Source organism: Mercenaria mercenaria, chromosome 4 (assembly GCF_021730395.1).
Source record: "Mercenaria mercenaria strain notata chromosome 4, MADL_Memer_1, whole genome shotgun sequence".
Classification (NCBI taxonomy): Eukaryota; Metazoa; Mollusca; class Bivalvia; order Venerida; family Veneridae; genus Mercenaria; species Mercenaria mercenaria.
This window is the reverse complement of record NC_069364.1, coordinates 63,189,536-63,208,794: the sequence shown is the minus strand read 5'-3', so window position 1 is coordinate 63,208,794 and position 19,259 is coordinate 63,189,536. Positions and strand designations below refer to the sequence as shown.

The 19,259-nt window shown below is 34.4% G+C and overlaps 1 protein-coding gene across 8 annotated transcripts in view; it reads left to right on the top strand.

Annotated features, from left to right (window-relative positions):
* LOC123552918 (ADP-ribosylation factor GTPase-activating protein 2-like) overlaps positions 1-18,497 on the top strand; it is a 34,109-nt gene extending 15,612 nt beyond the window's left edge. For 3 of the 8 annotated variants that reach the window (XM_053541488.1, XM_053541487.1, XM_053541482.1), the window contains 4 exons: positions 498-527; positions 3,844-3,964; positions 5,203-5,424; positions 14,363-18,497. In XM_053541488.1, coding sequence (XP_053397463.1) covers positions 498-527; positions 3,844-3,964; positions 5,203-5,424; positions 14,363-14,380 — 391 coding nt within the window. In that variant the 3' untranslated portion in view covers positions 14,381-18,497. Of the gene's footprint in view, positions 1-497; positions 528-3,843; positions 3,965-5,202; positions 5,425-5,972; positions 6,004-12,072; positions 12,114-14,362 lie in introns of all 8 variants that reach the window. The other 5 variants (XM_053541489.1, XM_053541486.1, XM_053541484.1 and 2 more) reach the window with 4 other exon arrangements.
* The last annotated feature ends 762 nt before the right edge of the window (positions 18,498-19,259 follow it).

Here is a 19,259-nt window from a genome sequence, read left to right as displayed (position 1 = left end):
AATTCCACAATCAATTGTTTTTGCCAGTGAAGCCCTTGTAGTGGAATTACTCAGTAGAATGAGATGGATGAGAGACTGTTGGACTTAATGTTCAGGTTCAAGAAAACTACCATTAAGAACAATAGCTTGAAGAAATTATAAGTAACCGCTATGACCAGGTGGTTAAGGTCCCTGAATCACTTGCCCCTAACCTCTGGGTTCAAACCATGCGCAGATCATCATGTAAGGAAGCTGTCAAGCTGGCTTGCAGGACGATGTTGGTTCTACCCAGGTGCCTGCTTTTGTCTGAAATAATGCACCCAGCATCTTCTTCCACTGTCAACAGCGGGAAAGTTGCATTTGACCAAAATTGTGTTAATGTAACTCTCCTCACCCAGTAAAAAAATGAAGTTATTGTAACTGTTAATGCCCCAAGCCTTGTTTGTTCAAAGCATTTCAGAAGAAGGCATTATGGACTTTTAAATGTTTTCATTTATTCTGTTTTATTTAAACAAAAGCAATGCGGAAGAAGAGAATGAGGATGATGGGTAATTGATACTGTACATGTGCTTTAAATAACATCACGTTTTCTCATTTCTGCAAAATCTTTTTATTATTTGACATTTTTTTTGTTGAAACGTAATAATTGAATTCTGTGATGCAATCAAAATTCACCATAGATCTGTGTTGTGATCAGTTTCTTTCAGACAGAATGTAAAATTTAGAATACACAATATATGCTCTTCGATTTTGTTTTTAATACTTTCCACTTGGTTATACCCTAGAGATAGGATATCACTCATATATTTGTTTTTAATGCACATGGAACATAAAAAAACACTGAGGGAGTTATCAGATTTGGTTTATATACATGATACATGATTTATACCTCTGGTAGATATTTTCCTATTTCTACTTTATGTTTATACTGTAAGTCAAGAAATATTGCTAGTATCAGAGCTTCAAATGCTTGCTGTATTGTTTTAAAGTGAATGATCACAAACACTACTACTGCTTCCAAATGAACAAATTCGATCAACATGATGATTTGGAAATTTCAACATTCAGGCTTTGCCATTATTTCCTGGTTTGGAAATTCCAACATTCAAGTATTGCAAATATTTCCAGGTTTGGAAATTCCAACATTCAAGTATTGCAAATATTTCCTGATTTGGAAATTTCAACATTCAGGCTTTGCCATTATTTCCTGGTTTGGAAATTCCAACATTCAAGTATTGCAAATATTTCCTGATTTGGAAATTGCAATATTTGGGTTTTGCAAATAATATCCTGGTTTGAATATAGCAATTTTTGGGTTTTGCAAATATTTCCAGGTTTTCAGACTTTGCAAATATTTCTATGCTTGGAAATTGTAATTTTTTTGGCTTTGCAAATATTTTAATGTTTGGAAATTGCAATTTTGGGGTTTTGCAAATATTTCCAGGTTTGGAAATTACAACATTTAGGTTTTGCAAATATTTCCCGATTTACAGTATTTATGTAGAATCTTGTTTGATATTGATATAAAATGAGATATCATGGTGTCTCTTAGAGTATAGATTTCTCCAAGTTAAGAACTAAGAATTTATTATTTGTATGAAAGTCGTAACAGCCTGGTTTATATGAATAGGATAAAACTACAATTGAAATTGGGTATCTTGAATTCCAAGAGATTAAGCAAACTGAAATTCTACTTAAATATCTTTTAAAATGATATTTTGTGCACATGTTTTTGGGATGGGATTTGTTAATGTCTCTAAGAAAGCTGAAATTTTGAGATAGTGTGTTTCAACTGTAGATATATATATGTATAAACCTTGGAACAGAAATATCTTTTATTGAATTACTGTTCAAAAAATTGTTTTATTTCACATCCTGTTGGGACAAACTTTGGTATTTAGGTCCAAACAGAAGGAATTATTGTTTGTATTTTTGAATTTAAAGCCATTACAACATTGTTTTCAGTGGAGAAGTGTTCCAGTATTTACTTCTTCTGAATTCACTCAAACGTCTTATAGTCACCATCATATTTTGTGCATAGCAATTTGAAGCGAAATTAGGGAAATGTTGTGAACAACCTTTGTGAGAGAAAGTTATCTGCATTAGATAATTTGATTAGGTACACTTTAATCTGTCACCAGATGATAATGTCAGCAGTGTAGGGACCATTTTTTTTGTAATTATGATTAAGGAAGGATACTGATTACCTCTAGATAGTATAATTATACTGGTAATTGTACGGGCTTTTCGTGCTTTATATGCTATCAACTCCTGGAACTTTCTTTCTTTATTGCTTTATTGCAATCATGTGGTAGTAAAATCTAAATAATATATATATTTAGATTTGATATTTTGATAAATATTTTGAAATTTATTTTCTTTGACATATAAAAAAGTCATATATGAAATTCAAAAGTTAGGTTATAGTTGTTATCAATTATGTTTGCTATAGATGTCACCTCTTTGTTTCTTCTCAATTTATTGTGACATGACCTGTTTGTTTAGTGTTTCTTCTCTCAAGGTCGATCAAAAACTTGAGAACCACTTGACCCAGAATGTTGATACTTAATGGGATGATTGGACATGCAGGGTAGATGACCCCTATCGATCTAGGGGTCAATAGGTCAAATGTCAAGGTCACAGGTGCAGGAAGATGCAAAACTGTTTTCAATCAGTAACTTGAGAACCACTTGATCCAGGACCTTGAAACTTCACAGAAGACCGCTGTTGATTTTGGAGTCACCCGGTCAAAGGTCAAGGTTTACGGGAGCCAGAACATGGAAAACCATAGCTTAGAGCCACTCTACCCAGAACGCTGAAACTCTGTAGGATGATTGGACATGCCAAGTAGATGACCCTTATAAATTTTGGGGTCACTCAGTTGAAGGTCAAGGTCACAGGGGGGAAAACATGGAAAAACACTTAAGAACAACTTGACCTAGAAAGCTGAAACTTCGTAGGATGATTGAACCCCTAGTGATCTTCGGGTCACTCTTTTAAAGGTCAAGGTCACAGGGGCTAGAACGTAGAAAACCGTTTCTGATCAGTAACTTGAGAACCACTTGACCCAGAACCTTGAAACTTCACAGGATGATTGAACATGCCAAGAAGATGACCCCTATTGATTTTAGGATTTGTATGTCAAACATGAAAACAGTTTCCGATCCATAACTTGAGAACCATTTGACCTAGAACGTTGAAACTGCATAGGATGTTTGGACATGCAGAGTAGATGACCCCTATTGATTTTAGGATTTGTAGGTCAAATGTCAAGCTCACAGCACCCTGAGGCATGAAAAATGTTTCCGATCTATAACTTGAGAACCTCTTGACCCAGAACCTTGACTTTTCCTAGGATGATTGGACTTGTTGAGTAGTATGTCACTATGTCTTTACCTTTCCCCCACCCTCACTCCCACCCACACCCCTTCTCCCAAGTTCCTGTTGTTGTGGCATTACTCATTTGTTCTGTTAAGTTTTTTCTCTCAAGGTTTCTTTTATTGTGACATGACTCATTTGTTTTGTTTCTTTGAATATTAATGATAGAAACTTCAAAACATAAGGACTGTGAAACCATTTTGTGCTTCAGTCCATGATATTATATCCTAACTAACAAATGAAATTCAAATTCCTTTTATCCACAAAAATTGAAATCCATTAATTTTTATCTCCAGGAAATAACTGTTTTGTCCAAAGCCAGAAAATTCAGTACCCACAAAATTAGATGCTTTCACAGTATCGTTTTACAAATTGTTCATGTGATATTGCTTTTGAATAAATATCTCAGACAGACATACTCATGTGCCTCAGTTTTCTTCATAATGATGATTAAAAGTAATGAGTAAATTTTGTTTTATGTTTCAGACCAGCTCGTACTAGGAAGACATACGATAATACACCATCATCTGGCACTGATGCCCAGAAAAAGTTTGGAAATGCCAAGGCCATCTCATCAGACCAGTTCTTTGGCAAAAATGATATGGATGTAAGTAAAGTAATGGACATGAGTAGAATAATGGACATAAGTAAAGTAATGGACATAAGTAGAATAATGGACGTTTGTAAAGTAATGGACATAAGAAGAATAATGGATGTAAGTAAAGTAATGGACATAAGTAGAGTAATGGATGTAAGTAAAAGTAATGGACATAAGTAAAGTAATGGACATAAGTGGAATAATGGACGTAAGTAAAGTAATGGACGCAAGTAGAGTAATGGATGTAAGTAAAAGTAATGGACATAAGTAAAGTAATGGACATAAGTGGAATAATGGACGTAAGTAAAGTAATGGACGCAAGTAGAGTAATGGATGTAAGTAAAGTAATGGACATAAGTAGAATAATGGATGTAAGTAAAGCAATGGACATAAGCAGAATAATGGACGTAAGTAAAAGTAATGGACATAAGTAAAGAAATGTATGTATGTAAAGTAACGACTGTAAGTAGAGTAAAGTAATAGACGTTTGCGAAGTAATGGATGTAAGTAAAGAAATTGACTTAAGCAAAGTAATAGGCATAAGTAAAGTAATGGATGTGAGTAAAGAGATGAATGTAAGTAAAGTTATGGACGTATACTAAGTAAAGTGAAGAAATGGATGTATGAAAAGTAATGATCATAAATAGAGTAAAGTAATAGACATACGTAAAGTGTTGGACAGACGTAAGTAAAGTAATTGAGATAAGTACAGTAATGGATGTAAATGCAGTAATGGACGTAAGTACAGGAATGGACATAAATAAAGAAAAAGAAAATAAGTGAAGTTGTGGAGGTAAGTAAAGTAATGGACATAAGTTAAGTAAACTGAGTTATGTATTTCTCATAGTGTTTATTTCATGATTTGATAGCCAACAAATAGTTTGGGTCACATTTGCCTATTCATGCTTCTAATATGTTGGAAACATTGTGAAATGGTACTACTTCCCTTTGGTTATAGTTACTTTTGCTCAGAGTTTTATCTTAGGCTCCCAGCTTATGTTGAATATAGGACAAACTTTAGACCGACAGTTTTTATACGGAGTTCTTTATAAATAACAATTGATTTCCACAGATATGAATGTTGAAATTTACAGTATGTGAGTGTCTCTTTCCATCATCGTGATGTATGTAATTACTGATGTTGTTTTAGTATCTTATTGCATGCAAGGATATCATTTAATTGATATTAACTTGGAATTAATTGAATAGATTTTGAGTTTTATGTGAAATATTTTCACTTATTTCAGTTTGAAACACGACAGAACTTGAACAAGTATGAGGGTTCTTCTAGTATATCGAGTGACGATTTATTTGGAACTGGTAATAAATCGCGTAAATCTGGCTCAAGTGGCGGGTACTACGGCAGTGGCCCAGACTTTCAGGATGTGAAGGATAGCGTGAAACAAGGAGTGTCAAAGGTTGCTGGAAGGTTGTCTAACATAGCTAGTGGTGTGATGAGCTCATTACAGGTGTGTATGGGTATTAAAAAATAAAAAATAAAGGTGTATTGTGTTCTGTGTTAGGATGGAATGTGCATTAGCTGGTCTAATGGTATGAATGTATTAACTTTCGTATTACATACTTTCTTTAATTCATTTCCTTGTAAACCATGTTAATCGTTGAATTATAGTCAGCTGAAAGAATTAAACTGTTCATAAAAACCCAAGTTGAGACAGTTAGTAAATCTAGTTGGCCTTTTCTATTGTCTTTTATCCAAAGTGTGAAGGGTCTCTGTTCATATTTTCTGTTATTTTGTATGCTAAATGTAATGGAAACTGTCCTCTTTGAAGCTCTGCTTATAACTACTGGAGTTATTTATTACCTTCCATATTAAAGAGTATATATTGTAGGGAGGGGATGGGGCAAATAGTTTGGTAAATGTTTGGCGTTTTATAGTGGTATTGGTATTTATTCCCATATAAATTGGATTACGAAATAATTGTTTATTGTGTTGATAAAATCACTCTTTATTGTATTGTTATCACAACTGCTTATTTGTTACTAATGTTATTTTCAGAGAAATAAATAGTTTAAAAGTGTAAGAATAGGTAATATCTTGGGAGAAAATGCTACCTACCTAAAGAAATGCTGTATACCCAAAGCTGCGTCAATGCTTACAAAGTGGTCATAAAATTATTTCAGTGTTCTCCAAAATGTTCATGTTTTGTACTATAATGTTTGAAATTTTTACATAAACCATAGTTAAATATAAGCATACAGATTTCTCCTATTGATTTTTTTTGTCGAGCCCGCTTGTGGAAGTGAAGACATAGTTGTCCAAATGGTTGTTCGGTGTATGTGCGTGCGTCCGTCCGGATTTGTTTGTCCGGACCATAACTTTTGACTTGCATGGAGCAGTCTTGTTTATATTTGGCATGCATGTTAACCTCAATGAGACGGAGTGTCGTACGCAAACCCCAGGTTCCTATCTCAAAGGTCAAGGTCACAGAGGTCAAAGGTCAGATTCAATAATGACTTTGTCCGGAGCATTTCTTTTTCGTGCATGGAGAGATTTTGATGTAACTTGGCACAATTGTTCACCATCATAAGACGGAGTGTCTTGCACAAGAATCAGGTCCCTAGGTCTAAGGTCAAGGTCACACTTAGAGGTCAAAGGATACAAGAATGACAACTTTGTCCGGAGCATTTCTTCTTCATGCATGGAGAGGTTTTGATGAAACTTGGCACAAATGTTCACTACCATGAGACAGAGTGTCGTGCGCAAGAATCAGGGCCTTAGGTCTAAGGTCAAGGTCACACTTAGAGGTCAAAGGTCAGATACAAGAATGACTTTGTCCGGAGCATTTCTTTTTCATGCATAGAGGGATTTTGATGTAACTTGGCACAATTGTTCACCATCATGAGACGGAGTGTCATGTGCAAGAACTTAGAATTACTTCCCTTTGTTGTTACTATAAATAGCTTATATTGTAACTTTTTAGCTCACCTGAGCATGAAGTGCTCAAAGGTGAGCTTTTATGATCGCCCTGTGTCCGTCGTCCGTCCGTCAGTCATCCGTCCGTCGTCAACAATTTGACTGTTAACACTTTATAGGTCACAATTTTGGCCCAGTCTTAATGAAACTTGGTCAGAATGTTACCCTCAATAAAATCTTGGACGAGTTCGATATTGGGTCATCTGGGGTCAAAAACTAGGTCACCAGGTCAAGTCAAAGGAAAAGCTTGTTAACACTCTAGAGGTCACAATTTTAGCCCAATCTTAATGAAACTGGGTTAGAATGTTAACCTCAATAAAATCTTGGATGAATTTGATATTGGGTCATCTGGGGTAAAAAACTAGGTCACCAGGTCAAATCAAAGGAAAAGCTTGTTAACACTGTAGAGGCCACATTTATGACTGTATCTTCATGAAAATTGTCAGAATGTTAATCTTGATGGTCTTAAGGTCCAGTTTGAACCTGTATCGTGTAGGATCAAAAACTAGGTCACCAGGTCAAATCAAAGGAAAAGCTAGTTAACACTGTAGAGGCCACATTTATGACCGTATCTTAATGAAACTTGGTCAGAATGTTAATCTTGATGATCTATAAGTCAAGATCCTATCTGGGTCAGGTGGGGTCAAAAACTAGATCACTAGGTCAAATCAAAGGAAAAGCGTGTTAACACTCTAGAGGCCACATTTATGGCTATATCTTCATGAAACTGAGTCAGAATGTTAATCTTGATGATTTTTAGGTCAAGTTCGAATCTGGGTCATGTGGGGTCAAAAACTAGGTCACCGGGTCAAATCAAAGGAAAAGCTAGTTAACACTTTAGAGACCACATTTATAACCATTTCTGAATGAAACTTGGTCAGAATGTTAATCTTGATGATCTTTAGTTCAATAGGTCAGGTGAGCGATACAGGGCCTTCATGGCCCTCTTGTCAAGACCACTTTTCTGTAGTACAACATGCATGTTACATCCAATTTTGAGGTGTATTTTGACCTATCTCTACTGGTAAGGATTTTTGTGTGGACTTAGAATTTCTTTTTTTTAGCTCACCTGTCACATAGTGACAAGGTGAGCTTTTGTGATCACCCTTCATCCGTTGTCCGTCGTCAGTCCGTCCGTCCGTCAACAATTTCTTGTCTGCATGATAGTGGTTTCATTTATGATTTTATTTTAACCAAACTTGCACACAACTTGTATCACCATAAGATCTTGGTTCCTTTCTTGAACTGGCCAGATCCCATTATGGGTTCCAGAGTTATGGCCCCTGAAAGGGCCAAAATTGGCTATTTTGACCTTGTCTGCACAATAGCAGTTTTATTTATGATTTGATTTTTACCAAACTGGCATACAACTTGTGTCACCATAAGATCTCGGTTCCTTTCTTGAACTGGCCAGATCCCATTATGGGGTCCAGAGTGATGGCCCCTGAAAGGGCCGGAATTAGCAATTTTGACCTTGTCTGCACAATAGCAGCTTCATTTATGATTTGAATTTAATCAAACTTGCACAAAACTTGTGTCACTTTAAGATCTCAGTTCCTTTCTTGACCCGGCCAGATCCCTTAATGGGTTCCAGAGCTATGGCCTCTGAAAGGGCCAAAATTAGCTATTTTGACCTTGTCTGCACAATAGCAGCTTCATTTATGATTTGATTTTAACCAAAGTTGCACACAACTTGTATCACCACAAGATCTTGCTTCCTTTCTTCAACTGGCCAGATTCCATCATGGGTTCCAGAGTTATGGCCCCTTAAAGGTCCAAAATTGGCTATTTTGGCTTTTGCAGCCATATAGAGACTTCATTTATGGTTTTATTTGATACAAACTTCCAAAATATCTTCAACAACAATAACATTCCATGACAAATCAGATCCATTTGTAGGTTCCAGAGTTATTTTATATCTGATTACCTCCCCTGATTGTAATCAAAACGGATTTATATCAGTAAGTACTTATAGGACTTATTTGAAATTTTATTATTGTTATTATTTGGACTGAGACAATCAGGGTAGATAACTATGAACTGATTTTATGTCAAATTACCTCCCTTTATTTCAAATTAAAATTGGTATATCTCCGTAACTAATGAAGATACTGATGGGAAATTTCATTTATGTCAACAGATTTATTTGGCAGATCCTTCTTTTGTTCACTTACAATATTTTTTTTTTTAATTACTTCCCTTTTATGTTACTATAAATAGCTTATTTTTAGTAACTTTTTCATTATTGGCCGTAGGGAAAAACCGAGACCACTTTTCTGTGGTACAACATGGATGGTACCTCCAATTTTTAGGTGTTTTTTGACATTTCTATACTTTGTAAGATTTTTTTTTCCTTTTTGGTTGAATTTTTTCGCTTTTTTTCCTGTCCTTTAGACTTAGATATTTTTTCTGAGGACCTTCTTGTCCTCAAGTGCAATGATAACAGGTGAACGATATAGGGCCATCATGGCCCTCTTGTTTAAGATTTACTTCCCTTTGTTGTTAATACAAATAACTTATGTTGTAACTTTTTGCAATTTTTTTTTATTTGGCATAATTGTTTGCCTCAATGAGACAGAGTGTTGTGTGCAACTCCTAGTCCTTTTGACATCTGACGGGCTCAACATGTTGCCCGTGGGCATCTAGTTTATTAAAAACTTCAAATTTAAACAAAGATTAACAGAAGTGAAAAAAAAAAAAATTTTTAAGATGATAATTATTGATTCTTAATAGAATGAAGTGAAAATTATGATGTTACTGGAAAAAATGACCAGGGGAGATTTTTGTCAGCTTTGGTCACATTGAGCAAAGGGGGATTTTTTCATGAGGGAATTTGTATGCAACCCTTAAAACAGCAGGTGCTCTTTCTTCTTAATAACATGAGCTTGGAGAGCACTTTATCATAAAGTATATATTTTGGGTTACAAGGTATATAGCATATGAGGGCATTATCAAATCCTGGTGTCGTAGAAATACTCCCTAGCAGGGCTCCGGAAATTTTGATAACTCAATCGGTCCGAAACGAAAATCCTGACATCGGCGCTACCCCACCCACCGCATTCCCAATATTACATATTTTGTAAAACGTGATAGGGTAAAGAAATAAGCATGTCATGCATTAAAACTGAGTTACCAGTCACCGCGCGTTACCATACAATGAAGACAGTTATTCAGTGTAATGTGTGATCGTTACTTTGTTTAAATTTCGATGTTTTTCCGAGATAATACGAGGCATTGACACCGTGTGCGTAACTAGTCTAAAAGCCAACGCACGTGACTTCGATACCGTATACACGGCAGATACTTTGTGATGTTTCCTCATTCTTTGACGGAATTCTATAAAATACAATGCGTCAAAGTGAGTTACACGACACATATTCTCTGCTAAACAGCCTCAGTATTTAAAGAATACTCTGCCGCGGACCGAATGTGTACGTTATTTGAACGCTGAGATCGAATTTCCCGCATGTATAGTACCAAAACGTCACGCGGGTTGGCCAAGGATATTTCATTTCACTTACGTTGTACTTCAATAAGCAACTACATTTTATAAAGTTATATGTTCTCTTCTGATGTAAACAAAATTTCATTTTGAAACGTTTTTTAAAAGACTGATTTGATAAACAGTGCCACTCCGGTTTTCTTTAACATTCGTGGTTGCCTGTCCATTTTTTTTCTTTTTTGTACAGTCGGGTTGCAAAGACGATTTTCTGCATTTGTTTCAACTGGAGCCCCAACAAATGAATCATGTAATTTTTTCAAATCAAGTAATTATAAAAATTATTTTTATCGGTTTTCCGTGTGATGTCTCATTAAATCAAAGACCTATAATGTACAATTATAGCTCTTTGATTAAATGCAGCGACCATTTGTTTGTTACCGTGATCAAACATAGCCTTTTGAAATAAACCATCCGTCGGATTCTAAATAAAAGAAGTGGGTCCCCGTCGAAATGATTTGGATCCAGTCAGAAACGTATGGAAACCAGTCAAAAATGTTTAATACACCGCAGTCGGCTGTCTGCAAACATTAAAGGATGTGCCGCGCGAGCACTGATTGCGTCACGCGCTAATTACCAACCGATTATCAAAGTGACAATCAGACCGATTGACACGTTTATTGATTATCTGAAGGTGCGACCAACAATTTCCTACTAGGCAGGTGATCGTGTATTGAGATATCAGACCGAAATTTATACTTTTCTCCATTTTTACGGGACCGATTTTTTTCGTATTTTCACTTCACGAATCGGTCTGAAAAGTCAAAAATCGGTCCAAAACCGACAAACCGGCAAATTTCTGAAGTCCTGCTCCCTAGCTTAGGGTTTACATCCTGAAATTCTTTAAAATCATGTTTTATTCTTCATTATAACTTCTATGAAATTTCTTTTAGTTGTTTGAATTTTTAATTCTTTTCTGATAAAAATCTGCTCCTTTCCTCCGTAGTTGTTACAGTCATCATTGTCATCATCATCATCATAATCAACCTATAGCTGATGATTAGTCATTGACATTAGGGATGATGATAATTATAGTGGTTAATTAAGAATGATGTACAGACTTGATGCCCACCTGCTTAGCTCAATAGAGAGGGCAAATCTCTACCTTTACAAGACTGTAAGTTATGCCCCAAAGCAGTTACTCACTGGGAACAGGTTAGTACTGGTATAAAATCCAGTTAACTGCCTGCCATTAAATAACTGAACCACTATACTAAACTTTGAAGAAAAAAAAACAGATTTGAAATTAATGAAATAGTTGTTACAATAAAAATCAACATCATCAACAGCAGTGCCATTAAATTAGTATCGTCACCGTGGTGACTAGCAGTATATCTATACTAAATGTTAGATTTGTCATTTGGCCCCTCTCTGGTTTATGGGGAGCAGTTTTAAACCAAAGAAAGTTCTAGCCTGTGACAGAAACTTGTCATAATTACAGCAATTGATGTAGATTATATCTATGGCAAATGCTGTACAATGAGGCGTACTACTGCTGCATGCTCGCTTTCTAACATACATATCCAACATGGGCCCGCCTGATGTATGTGAGGCTAGCGATTCGGTCTTATATGTCATTGTCATCAAAATTATCATTTGCACTTTAAAACGTAATAATTCGTGACCCCAGGCTGTAAGGTGAGAGGTACAGGCTGATATTGTGCATGCATTATTTACTTTCAGGACTGAACCAGCATACAGTATGTGCTACAATATGTTGTGTGGTATATGTTTGTTCTCATGTTGCTTTGCATTCTCTCTGTGTAGCTTCTAGTAGTCCAGTCATAAAACTAACATCTCAATTAATTTACATTAAAATCTGAATGAAGTTCTGTTGTTGTCCTGTCTGTATGTAATCACCAACACTATAGAGTAGTATTTTGTTGATCAAGCAACTTTTTCGAAACAAGATCTGTGTTTTTATTCTAGAGTTTGTGTTTCCATTACTTGTGAACTTAGCTGAAGTTTAATATGTTGATATAAAGGGATATATGAATTCTAAGCAGACATTATAGGTTATGTAGTTGTATCATGGATACAAAGTATATTGGGACAATATTGGAGTCGAGCATGACCGTTCATCCTCCTAAAGGCATATCTTCAAACTTAAAGATGAACTAGACAAAAATGGTCACCATCATAATACCACAAGGTATACATATGACCCATGTCACTAGGTCTAAGGTCAAGGTCACACTTGGAGGTCAAAGGTCAAATAGCTGTTATTTTTATGTCCGCTTCATATCCTCAAAACGGCTTGACAGATTTTCATAAAATCAAGCATTAGTTGTTTACCTTATCTGACATGCCTAGTACATTGCTCAGGGTACCAGTTAAAAGGTCAGGGTTGCACTTACAAGTCAAAGGTCAAATAGCTTTATTTTGTGTCCAAAACAGCTGAAAGGATTTTCATAAAACAAGTATTTATTGTTAACCTTACCAAGTTTACATGTGGAGCACATTGCCCAGGTCACCAGGTCCAAGTGCAGGAACCATGTCTGGTCCAACCCTATTTCCTGTATCAAAGCAGTGTATGGGGGTTTTAATCCCCTGTAATGATAGCTGTAGTTTAAAATACTTAGGTTGCAGCCATTATACTTTGAATGTTTCCAGCTAACAATTTCTATATAATATTAATTAAATAGGTTCTATTTTCACCTAAAATATAACACATGTACACTGATATTTTAATCTTGAAATAATATAGCTAGAAAATGCATGAATAACCAGGCATACATCCAGATTAAGATTTTTCCCATTTGTTACCAATGGCAACCTCCTTATATAATCTTTCATACTAACTGGCACAGGTATAAGCCTTGTAAAATTGATTGATTAGACCAAGACATCTCTTCTAGTGTCCATTTTCAAAAATAATTAAGACTTACGCCAAGTTATGGTGATAATTAGCTTACCAAAAGTTTTTGCTTTGGATGATTTTGACACATTTTATTGGCCTGGTTGCCAGTGGTAACAGAAGAAAATGTTGGATTGGAAAACTCTATTGACATGGACTGCTCCCAAAATTTTGAAAGAATTAAAAAGAAGAAGGCTTAAAATTTGAGGCTTAATTGCATCTTAAGCCTTATCTTTTTCCCGTAAAAGTAGTTAAAAATTTTCCTGAAGACTAATGTTTGTGAAATTAATTAAATTAATAAAAACTCCTGACTTAACTCTATTGCCATCTGTATAGTTAAATATTAGCTGGATTTTGTGATTTACAGACTTATTTGTTCATCATGTTGGGAGTTTTTTTTTGTGTGATTTTGTTTTGCCGTGATTTCCCACTTACACTGATTTAAGATGCCACTTCAGTACTTCCAGAAGTTAATGTTGATTTCAGTTGTAATAGATTTAGAGCAGAAAAGTTGATGGGAATTTTTGCATCAAGATAATCAAATATTTATAGAGTTTGTGAACTTTTGAATAATGCATGTAAATAGTCACATAATGCATAAGAAACCCTCTGTGTACCTGATTGAAAAGCAAGATAAACGATTTTCAGATTAACATTTTGAGAAAGATTCCTACGGAGTTACTGTTGTTACTCTACAGGAGCAGACATCATTCTGATATATACATCAGTCTTTAATAATTTATCTCTTAGTATATGAGAGTTTAGAAAATATATCTTTCACAGTTTTACAGATAAATTTTCACTAATAGTCTTTCCTTGTTACATTGATATATAACTAGAGTAGACCAAGATTTACTATATCCCATTTTTGGACAGTTATTTTTCATAGTTTAGATGGTGAATTTACTTTAATATAACCTAACATTGAACAGTTTTACTTTAAATCACAACACATTTTTCCTAGGTGTTTAGTACATTCATTTATTTTAGTTAATGAAAAAGAGTTTATATTCAGTTTTACTGTTCTGCTAACAAAGTACTGCTATGTATAGAATACAAAGGATAATTTCTTACATACCATGACATTGACATATTTGTTTATTCTTCTGTTTTCAGGATAAATATGGATCTTAGTTTAAAATGGAAATAACTCAAAAGAAAACATTGAATATACATAGAAGACCAGACAGCCAGGTAGCCCTTGCTTGTGGAACATCTCAAAGTCAAAGGTTACAGCCAAAGGTCAAGGTCGCCCAACAGCTAAAGACTGAGGATTATATTGGTTTTACTGTTGTTACATTACTGAGGTTTATAGATTTCACAAGCCAGTTGTAGCAGCGCTGGAATGTTTGATGATAAGGAAAATTATTTAGGTTTAACTGAGGTTATTGTGTTCAAAATTTAAGTCTGTGTATTTATTCGTACTATTGAAATTATAGGAAAATAGGGAAAAAATTATGTAAAACATGCCAAGGTCCCTATTTTCAAAGTGACCCTTTAAGGTGATGCTAATACTGTACTGCTCGGATTCATGTTGTAGTGAAGACTTCAGCAGAGTATGGAGTAACTGTCACATAAAAAATAAAAATTGACCAAATGATTGATATATTGTGATCCAGTAAAAAGCATACAAAACACAAAGTAAATCTAGGATTTGCATATACCATCCTTTTATTTGAACTTCTGAATGTAATATTCGAACATTTGGAAATTAAAAGTGGAATTTGTCACATGAGACAGATGGATAAGATTTATTTCCCATCAGCAATTTGTCTACCACAGTAGGATTTCTCACTGAAAACTTTATAATGATTACTGGTAACAATAAATGTTTGAAATATTCACTATATTCTAATCAATCCAGTGGTTTCACTTGATTTTATTGCAGTCTAAATTAGAATTGATCACATGTTCACAGTGTCAACTTATTGAAAATGCATGATGTTCACAATAGTAATATTTGCTGTCATTTACAAAGAGCAGTTGATTTGGAAATTTAATTTTTGGAAAACTTTATGAGAACTATAGATTAAATAAACATTTGGAAGTCTTTTTCTGTTTCCCCAGTAAAAATTACATTCTGAAAGAAGTGATTTTTCTCTTGTTTTATTTGATTTACTCTGAAAACGAGGTGAAGTGCTTTCATGGGTAATGTAGCTCTGCTTTGTAAATAGTTAAGATATTTCAGGTAATCCATTATTCTTTTTTTTTTGGAAAAAAAAAAAAAAAGACATAACCTTAAGCTTAGCCTGTCTCATTAGGTTAGATTTTAATAAATCAAAAGGCTTCATGTTGATTATTCATATGCTGTTTTTTTGTTTTAAATAATGTGATACTATACCTTCAGAAATAAAAGAGAATATGCTGTGAATTTACTAAAAAAAAAAAAAGTGCAATCTGCTTGCATAATTATCATGTTTAAGTATATAAAATGCAAAATTTTCATTCTTCAGAAATGAATGGCAAGACTGAAGAAATAGGACCGTGGTTTGCCGTTTTCTTCCTTGTCCCATTTTGGGATTTATTAAAACAGAGTTAATATTTTGATAAATCATTCTCTTGACCTGTAGAAACAATGCAGAAAAAACTTTCTGTCTGATCTACCTAATCTGTGACAGGGTTTTATGTGAATTGTGACTGTACATTTTGTATTTTGAAAGATGTAGATATAAATAAACATTATTCAAAAGTATCTGAGGGTGGCACATGTAGTACAATTTTATTAAATTTTTAAAATATCATTTTGGGCACAAGTGTACTTTCCAGTTATAAAAACTTGGGAGAAATCACATTTATAAAAAAAACACTTTTTTAACTTGTTGGATGAAAATGTTGCTTTAATGCTAAGTTAGATATACTGACCATTTTGTAACAGTCCATTATGTCAATAAAGTCAGAATTAAAAAAAAAATGTGTCAAAAACTGTCAATAAATTCAGAAATAATTATGACAGATAGAGGTACAAATTTTATTTAAAGTTGGCGATACATTATGATATTTTGAAAATTTAAATAGCTCCTATTATCACCATTTGGAATTTTTTAGAATGATATATAATACTAATGATATTGTTTCATATTTAAAAAGAAACCAAGAAAAACCCTTGGTGTGGAAAAGGTGGATGAAACAGTTATATAAATACCATTTTTGAGGGTAAACTTCTCTACAAACACTTCAAATGTTCAGGGATTTAGGAAAAGTTTTGATAAGAAATATTCCTCTCCATGAGCAATGTTTTCAGGTTTTGATGTTTATTAATGTATAAGTGATAACTAGTAAAACACTTAGCAGACTTTTGTTGTTCAGCAGAAGGCAAAATGTCATATTTATCATCATGCACATTAAACCATATCCTTCATGTGGTTATTGAAATGGAATTTCAAGTCATTTCATTTTGTATTCATGCTAGTTTGAGTGTGACCATATTATACATCTGTTTACTTTGTCACAGTACTTCTTGTTTTAAGTGCAGCATTTAAAAAGAGTTTTAAAGTAATCCTGAAAGCATTTACCGTATTTTCCCGTATTAACGCCCCCGGGGGCGTTACATTTTCCAAAGAGGGGGCGTTTATTTGAGGTAAAAAAATAAAAAATGAAAATTTTTACAAAACTTAAAAACATCGTTCAAACTAGCTGTAAAGTGTTTCTGTGTTGTTTAATCCCCCTAAAACGTAATTATTTGGCATCCAATTTAATGCAGTGTGTCTTTTATGCATTTAAATACGGTACCTCGTGTATTCCATGTCTGGCTTTTTGACACGCTCGCGACACTACACATTACGTCATGACCCAAACAGCTGTGTACTCCGATAACATTTTCCTTAGTACATGCGGGTAGCTAATTGCGCAATACACAATGTCAATGGTTTGACACGCTGCTGTGCCTGCTTTTAAATTAAAAGTTCTTAAAACTGCCGAAGAAAAGGGTATATCGTAAACACATTGCTGCAAGTTTGTTTAAAGTCGGCAGGAAGCGTGTGCGCGAGTGGTGTAAAAACAAATCAAAAATGTATTTACCGTTTAGTTTTCTGTTACGTACCGTACTTAGTACAAATGTTTTGGACTTACGGTACATGGACTGTTTAAAAGTGTGTTTAATTTTAAATACATTGGACTTTAGTACTGTAAATTACTTATTATGTGGACTTATAAAAATGAGGTAGGTGATTTTTTCCCGTTCTTGTTGACTTTTTTCCCCCTCCAAAATGGGTGGGGGGCGTTAATTAGAGGGGGGGCCTTAATTCGGGAAAATACGGTACATTTTTTCCCTGATTAATTTGGTGTGTTTGTGTTCATGTCACATGCTAACTAGGATATATATGGTAAAATCTAAAACTTTTGGGTAAAGGTCAAGGTCATATAGAAAAGACTAGCTATTGAAGACAATTTTCAAGACTGTTTGTAATTGTAAGTTATGTTTGTTTAATTCCTCGGGTATATGCGGACTATCAAGATTTTAAGATATATTGTTTTCTATTTCACCTCGAAGATAAGTTCATGTCTATGAAATTAGCTAACTTATTACACAACTGATAAACTTAGGGCATTTCCTCAGTAATATATCATTGTTTGCTTGCCTGGAATAGTCGTTATATATACATATACAATTCAATATATTTGATATTGTTTTATTATTGGGTTTCACAGGTATTAGATTTGTCTTACATAAACAACATGGTTGTAAATGTGACAATTTGCAATTACTTGTATTTAGATCTGTTAATCTCTTGTTCATTATTTATTTGAAGTACACATGTAATAATTTTATTATTTAAAAAGGAAGTTGACTAATTCAACATTATTTTTGCCTGTGTGTAACTTTCCTCATTTACATGATTTCTTATAAACTTGTAACAAAAGTAGTTCCAGTCAATATATTTATTCTGAATTTTACATATATTAATAATTAATAATGGATTAATTCAACTTGAGATTTTTGCTATGTTGTCAAGCTGAAGACCAGTTGGAGTATTTTTTTTTTAGTATGATTTGCGCTTATTGACAAAAATGACCAAGTTGTTCTCATTTTTTGGTGTAGTTTTTTCAGTATATGTGTGTATGATTGTGTATGTTTTGTTTGTACATTCGACTCTGTGTATATTTTGCTCATCAGACTGGTGAAATTGTGAGATGTGGTTGAATTTATGGGTTAAATACATTTCTGGTACAGATATCCCTATCAGTTAAAGTGGTACATACATAACGTTTCATGAGAGTAATCTATTTATGAAAATAAAGCATTGAAAAATTATTTTATTTTTTCTCCTCTGCAGATTAAGTGGTTAACTCATTAGGAAGAGTACTAGATTTACAATCTAGAAGTTGCCAGTTTTCCAAAGATGGCTTACGGAAAACCTGATCTGACTTTGCATGTCAGGTGGCAGAAATGTTTCTTATTGTACCCCCCGACAAAGTTGTAAGGGGGGTATACTGGTTTCAGGTTGTCTGTCTGTCTGTCCGTCCGTCCGTCTGTCCGTAGACACAATCTTGTGCGCACCATCTCTCCTCATCCCCTTGACACAATTTAATGAAACTTCACACAAGTGATCAGTAACAACAGTAGTTGTGCATGGGGCATGTTAGGTTCTTTCAGAAAAAAAATTTGCAGAGCTACGGGACTTTGTTTTTTGTTACTATACTATATACATAGACACAATCTTGTGCGCACCATCTCTCCTCATCCCCTTGATACAATTCAATGAAACTTCACACAAATGATCAGTAACAACAGTAGTTATGCATGGGGCATGTTAGGTTCTTTCAACAACAAAAATTGCAGAGTTATGGGACTTTGTTTCTTGTTAACATACTATGTACATACAGTCTGCATATGCAATCTTGTGCGCGCCTAATCTTCCAAACCCTTTCACTAAATTTAATGAAACTTCACACAAGTGATCAATACCAACCCTAGTTGTCAGGGCTCCGGAAATTTTGAGAACTCAATCGGTCCGAAACGAAAATCATGACATCGGCGCTACCCCACCCAATGCATTACCAATATACCATATTT